General features: G+C 48.6%; 2 protein-coding genes across 2 annotated transcripts; one reads left to right on the forward strand and one right to left on the reverse strand.

The window, feature by feature from the left end:
* Window positions 1-928: 928 nt before the first annotated feature.
* LOC149355434 (uncharacterized) lies at window positions 929-6,127 on the forward strand. The gene is made up of 3 exons (XM_089576112.1): window positions 929-1,240; window positions 2,012-2,578; window positions 2,895-6,127. Exons 1-3 carry the CDS (start codon window positions 929-931, stop codon window positions 3,789-3,791), a joined length of 1,776 nt encoding a protein of 591 aa, XP_089432238.1. The 3' UTR covers window positions 3,792-6,127.
* On the reverse strand, window positions 2,891-6,718 carry LOC149355435 (uncharacterized). The gene is made up of 5 exons (XM_089583793.1): window positions 6,310-6,718; window positions 5,521-5,620; window positions 5,224-5,387; window positions 4,768-5,095; window positions 2,891-4,703 (listed from the first exon to the last, which is right to left on the reverse strand). The coding sequence occupies exons 1-5, from the start codon at window positions 6,539-6,541 to the stop codon at window positions 4,007-4,009; spliced, it is 1,521 nt and encodes a 506-aa protein (XP_089439919.1). The 5' UTR covers window positions 6,542-6,718; the 3' UTR covers window positions 2,891-4,006.
* Window positions 6,719-7,084: the final 366 nt, after the last annotated feature.

A 7,084-nucleotide genomic window follows, 5' to 3' on the forward strand; every position in this document is an offset into this window, starting at 1 on the left:
CCATATATGCGGAATGGTCATTCTCTACTTAACATTCATGAATCCCTGGCAGTCCTCATACTATCGCTGACTCAATGGTGCAGCGGTTCAGCCATGCGCCACTGTCCTGGTGGTGGTGGTGTGACACTTTTATTAGAACATCCTTTCCGTTAGGCGTTCAGTATGTCCTGGGCCAAGGCCACGAGGGCACGTTGCAGCTTCAGATCCAGGGAGGCGAGCCAGGTGGGCCACGGTGGGGATGGGGGGAAAGGGTAGGCGGGGGACTGGAAGGTTGCGTGGCACTGTGTAAGGCAGTGTTCTATGCCTGCATATGTGTGTCGACAGTTTGAGCACTGAGCTGTGGAAGTGTACAGGTATAAAGTTTGGCTGGTGTATGTAGGAGATTAAACTGTATTCGGCGAAGAATGCGAGCTTCACGGATCGATAAGGATGGGTGTGGCTGTGGTAAATCAGCTAAGTCCAATTTTTGCTGCGTGTAGTATTCGTCGACAGTGCGTTTGTAAGCCCTGACCGCCTGCTCCGTCGGTGGGCTCGTCCATGGGATCCCCGGCGCCCGGTGTATAGTTTCGCAGGCAAGCTGGTGAGCCAGCTCATTGTCGGGATGCCCATGTGACCAGGGATCCACCGAAGGGTCACCGGTTGTGGGCTGAATGCTATGAGGGCGGCATCTAAGGCCGATCGGGTAGGAAAGGGGAGGGCTCTTTCGTGGAAGGCACGCAGAGCTGCCTGCGAGTCTGTATAGGAGGTATGCACATGACGTCAGACGCAAGGGGCACTAGCGTCGATCGCAACCGCCGCCATGTTTGCGGTCTCCTCCAGTGCGGTGTCGCAGTGCTGCTCGCTGTGAGACGCGGAGACGCGACGATTGTGCCCTCGTCCCACGCTTGCAACCTGATCGCCGTGAGCGGAGCTCTGTAGTTTGCACAAAATGCGCTTAAGTGCCTACGCACGCGAGCTGTGCGATGCAGAAAAAACTCGCTACGTGCAAAAGGTGCGCCTTTGTGACGGGGTCGATCCACTCGATCTTCGAGGTGAGGAACTTTGCCGCGATGTTGACCGCTACCCGCGCGTCGACTTCACGGATATCAAAGACTACCTTGTTCACACTACAAGCTTTGTAACAAGAGAACAGCTGAAGGCTTACAAAGCAATGGAGGCTCATAATTTTCTGACCAGCGGCTGGGTCCAACAGCCGTGCCTGAAAGTGCTATCCGACGGCCGCGTCGTCATCGTTTGCCAGGTAAGCAAACTGCCTTGCCCAGACCTGCTTGTATTATGCATGCAATATGCTTGTGGTGCGCGAAAGAAACGTAAACTGGGGTTGACAGTAGCTTGGAAATGAGCGTTTTTCTCTGTGCAGCTTACGCGCGGCGAAGGCGAGAGCAAAAATAAAAAAGTTTGAGGCAGTGTCGTTGGTACATGCCCTAATTATTTAATTTCACAAAATTCGCTAATGCAGCGCATGTAGAGCACAACTGTTATTAACTTAGATTTGGCTCTAATTGGTGTGTTTCAGATGTTCCGAGTCCAAGTGGGTCATTTGAGTGGCCTCGAGCGCGGCCTGAGGCAGTCACACTAAATTTTGCTGATATGCCCCATTTTAACCCTCTTGACTGTCTTCGCATGCAGCGTTTCGCTTTTGGCTTGTTTTTTCATTGGGGCCAGTACAATTGCTTTCTATAATTTACATGATTTAATGATAGAAATGCCAGAAGTGGTTAAAGAGTTTGTATGTCATTTCTGGTTCCCTCTGCTAGGCTACCTAAGCATGTAATTCATTAACACAGCAGAGGAAACACTAAACAAACAGGCTGCACTGGCATGGCCATTTTAGTCTGTTTTGTAAACTACTGTTTTTAAGAGGTATTTGTAGAAATTTTTATTCATGAATTTTTGTTGTTCACCACCTACTTTGCACTTCTAAAGTCTCACGCCACCTGAAATTCTGCCAGTGTAAAGAACTATGCAGTTTGTTTGTTTTTTGTAATTTAGCACCTTTCCATTGATACAGGTTCGGCATTCTCAGTCAGTCAATGACAAGCCACTGACGCCTTGGCTTGTCATTAAGGAGGACGGCGAAGTGCAAGCTGCGCATTGTACTTGCAAGGCGGGCCTTGGGGAAGCGTGCTCGCACATTGCAGCAGTGCTTTTCTACATAGATGCAGTTGTGAAGAGGAGAGGTGGACAAGTGTGTACAGACAAAGTGAACACATGGTTGCCCCCAACAGTGCGATCCGTGGAGCCGAAAAAAGTTTCCAGTGTGAATTTCTCCTCGTCGATGATGAAAAAAAGGCTGATGGACGGGGAACAGCCCCTTCGCAAGAAGAAGCAAAGAAGGGCTGTTACAGAGGCGACAGATGAAGAGTGGGGGACATTTCTGACAGCTTGTCACAACAGCGGAAGCCGGCCAGCACTTCTGTCTTTGCAACCAGATTTTGCAGATCACTTTGTTCCCGTGGCAATGAAGTTCCCCAGTGCCATTCTCACCAATTTGCAGGATGAAGATGTTCCAGGCACATGGAACGAGATACAAGAGAAATGTATTGCCCTTGCTGGAGGCCTGTCTATTGAGCATGAGGTACAGTAGCTGAAATTAGCATGTTTCTTGCTGTTACTGTAGCTTGTTTTCTGCAGCTGCCTACAAGTACCAATTAGAAAAAAATATAACAGCCTTAAGATGGCACACAAGGGAACGAGACAAACATTTGCACTAGTGTGTGTGTTGTTCCCTTTCGTCCCAGCTTAGGGTCGTTGCATCCTTTCGTCGACATGTACCAACCAACTCGTATGAGCTAACTGCTCAGATTTTGCTCTTTAAGTGGCCTTGACATTGTGACTGATTTTTGCTAGCTTCAGACGTCATTGACCAACATATCCTCACCGTCTTGTTTCAGGTTGCTGACTTGATAGAAAAGGAGACTAGAGAGCAGGCAAGGAGCACCAAGTGGTTCGCCTTCAGAGCTGGACGCATCACAGCTTCAAATGCTAAGGCTGTATGCAGGACTTCGACAACAAACCCGTCGCAGTCCCTGCTAAAGAGGTTATGTTATCCAGAAGATGCACAGTTCTCAAGCCCACAAACTGCGTGGGGAAAGGAACACGAACAGAAAGCCACACAAGCCTATACAGCTGCATCTAAGAATGTTCATGTTAATTTTCAGTGCAGTCAATCAGGTCTGCATATATGTCAAGACAACCCATTTCTGGCTGCAACCCCTGATGGTATGGTCAGCTGCAATTGTTGTGGCCAGGGAGTGCTGGAGGTGAAATGCCCATACAGCTGTAGAGAAGAGTCGGTCAGAAGTTATGCATTGTCTGACTCATCCTGTCTTGCCATTGTAGACGACAAAGTGGTGCTGAGGACAGATCATAGTTATTTTTACCAGGTGCAAATGCAGATTCAAGTCTGTAAAGTGAAGTACTGCGATTTTGTTGTTTGGACGCAAAAGGACTATGTTGTTCTTCGAATCTATGAAGACACACAGTTCTGTAGGAGAATGCTCCAACGTTGCGCACTTTATTTTAAGCTTGTCATTTTGCCAGAATTATGCTATCGCTATTGGACCGAGAAACTTCACACAGGGCTGCAAGACGCTAGTGATGAAGACTCAGCGCCAGCAGAAGAGGTGTACTGTGTATGTGGTGGTCCCAAGTCAGGCAGAATGATCATGTGTGACAGCAAGACATGCAAACATGTCTGGTTCCATTATGCGTGTGTTAATTTGAACAGAGCACCAAAAGGAAAAACATGGTACTGCCCCGAGTGCACAGAGCAAAGTAAGAAGGCGTAATTTGTTCGTACTGGCCGAGACACTTTCCCCTTCACACATAAGTGAGATGCACATAGAGAGCTTGGCGTGAAGGAAACAAACAGTTTGGCATTCACTGTGTGAAACAGCCATGCAATCTGTATCTGCAGGAAAAGTAGTAAAGCAAATTGAGAACACCTTTATTTACACCAATTCTCTAAGCATACTTGCAGCACTTAAGAAAACTGTGCGTGATTTCACCCAAATGGGACAGTTGAGTTGTTCATATTGCACAGTGCTGAACAAATGAAAACAATCTTGTCGAGTATTGTTGGTTCATTTTCTTCACCAACGACCATTTCCACAGGAAGGGTGTGCTTCAGGATCTTGTACTTATTACGTACAAGTCCAATCACTCTCTCGACATGGATTCTCACATTTGCTATCTTTCGAGTCTTTTCCACATCAAGAGCAGAGAGTTGCTGCTTACCTCTAGTGAAGGCAGGCATGGCCAACTTAGCACAGTGCATGCCAACACTGTCGGCAATTGTGAATCCCCGGTCTGCGAGAACTACATCCCCAGGCAAGAGGTTGTTTAAAATTCCACACTTTTCAGCAATAACCTTATCACTAGTCCTCCCACACCATCCTCGAGATATAAATGTGACAACGCCTTGTGGTGCAATACCAATCAAGTACTTTACAGTATTATGGCTTTTGTAGTGTGACCATGTGTGTGATCGTGGCAACATGGATGAAGGCCGCTCGATGAATATTTCAAAACAGTCCAGGACAACTGCCACTTCCACACCAAATGACTTTCGAAATGTCATGGGCATGGTTGCCCGGAGCGTGTCGCGGCCAGGCCACTGCACAGCTCGGGAAAGCCGGACAAAAGCCACGTCCAGCCACTTGTTTATAATCCTTGATGCTGTGGATTGTGACACATGAAACCTGCAAATAAAAATGAAGGATATCAGCAAATTGCATCACAAGAAAGTAAAATACAAGGTTATACCGGTAGGCCAAATCTTGAAGAGGAGTGTTGAGCCGGAGGCGGATCAAAAAAATGAGCATTTCTTGGAAGGCTGTTAAAGAATTCCGGCTTGTATGCATTGCACCTTCCTTCAGGATGTTGAAGAGGGCAAGCAAGAGTGCAAAGTTTGGCAGTCCAGTGTAGAACTGCACCATATCCTCCCTTGTTTTCAGGACGTCTTGTGATAACATGTGCATTCCAAGCTTCTCTTTTGTGTCTGCAAGCTCCGAGAGGAGGTGCCTGTTCTCTTCCTCGAGCTGTTCTATGTGAGCCATCGTTAGCTCGGTGACCTGACTGAAATCAGCCTTCCCTGAAACGATGCAGATAATAAGCGTGATCATAGTATTAAGAATTGCTTTCAAACAATACATTTCTCACCACTAATTGAACCTACATTAGTGGTGATTCAGAGTTTCTGTACAGCACCTTGAGACGTACCTCTACTCTCACAAACTTCCATGGGAACCTGCGGCTGAATCGGTTCTTCTTCCTCGGCAGAGGAAAGTGTGTCCTCTGAAACCACAGTGTCGGCTGTTGTGTTTGGGCTCACTTCTTTCAGGGGACTGGGCCGATGTTCTGACCGTCGTTGCTTTCTCTTGTACCTGGAAATGTTTTATCTTCAGTTAAACAGGAACCACCACATAAACAAGCTCCTGTTTGGGCTGAAGGCATAAAGAACTTGAATACAGGGAAACTTGTAGGGTAACTAGCACCTGCAGAAATACAGGCACCTACCGGGATGCCAAACCTTCAGAGTCCACACGTTTGCCATGCCCTAAATGAAGAGATGGTGCCCAGTCTGGGTCTGCCTCAGCCATCACATATGCTGGTCGGCCTGCAGAAAATAAACTCAATCTTTCAAAAACTGCATGTGTTAGACTATTTCCTGCACGCTGGGAGTTTACTTGCAGAAACTACAGCAAGGTAGAGAGCTCCAGCCTTATTCTACACCACTAGGGCTTCTTTTACCGAGTTCTGCACTCTTTCGAGCTGTACACTGCAGTGTTTATTTCCCGGCCGCGGAGATCGCGAAGGCCACCGGTAGAGTTGCTTAATCGCCGGTCTACATCGGCTGGTTCAGAATGACGTAGTCCAATCTTCTCACCGAACTTCGGCTCACGTTTACGACAGAAAAAATTAATCGGAAAGCGTTTTCTCTTCTACCTTGCATATTTGTGTACAAGTCCGCGCAGCGTTTTACTTTTAAGGTACAATTTATCAGCCTCTGCTACCTTCGATAACAAGCTTACTTCTCTCTCTCTTTTTTAACAAAGTACAAAACAGAGCGATCATTCAAGAGCAGAGGACACGAGTGCCATGTCGAGGTCGTCGCGTGAGCTTCCCTTCCACTTTTTTAACCTGAACGCGCGAGCGTCGACTGCCCGGCGCTGCGGCATCGTAAGTTTTTAGTAGACTCACTGACCACAACCGCCTACGTGACGATGCTGCTCTAAGTTGCGCTGAGCGTCGTTACAAGTACACTGAAATCGTAAATAACGCTCATCGAGACGTCTGAACGCTTACCTGAGATGAAGTGCTTGCCGCATACTCTGTAGTGGTTTGCTGAGTGGTTCAAGTCCTTACGGTTGATCCGGCGAAACCACTCAGCCCTCTTGCGAGCGGTCGTCTCTTCGGTCTTCTTGCACTGGTTTTTGACGACCTTCGGTATGCAAAAGAAGCCGACCTGTGCTACATTTTGGTCGCCTGGCTTCTTTTTTGTGCGATGGTTGCAACCAAACACCACGCAGTTCACCATTCTCGCGCGCGCAACACGCCGGCACCGCAGGAACGCGAAAACGTGCAACGCCCGTTTTTGCAGTCCAGAGACTCACTCACACGGCAGCTCTGTGAACACGTTGCTCAGATTTTTGACGGATGCTTGCACGGATAGAGGAGGCGCTGCACGGATGAATGTGGAGTTAAACCGCCGACTCCGAAAACACAACTAGCCCAGCCGTACTACGCGAGCCGAGAGACCGCAATCATGGTGGACAAGCCGGAACGACGCTGGCGCCCTCTCGGGGGATCAGGCCCAGTGCATACCTCCTATAGACAACGTATGCGGGGGCGGGGGGTAGAGTGGCAAAGTGTGTGATGGCATCGGCGATCCCGTGTATTTGTAGGGCGAGAGTGGAAGGTGGGGAGGTATATGGACTGGTTGTGTGAGTGCTGGTTGTAGAGAGGGAAGGGTGGAGGAAGAAGGCTGCTGTGGAGCCCGCGGTTTCCGTGAGACAGGCGTGTGTGTAGGCCACCGCCGCAGCGTTCCTACGCTGTGGCGGGGGCAACTGTCCTGAGATGG

The sequence above is a fragment of the Amblyomma mixtum genome, chromosome 3, assembly GCF_055824585.1.
Source record: "Amblyomma mixtum isolate Tamu chromosome 3, ASM5582458v1, whole genome shotgun sequence".
In the NCBI taxonomy this organism is placed as follows: domain Eukaryota; kingdom Metazoa; phylum Arthropoda; class Arachnida; order Ixodida; family Ixodidae; genus Amblyomma; species Amblyomma mixtum.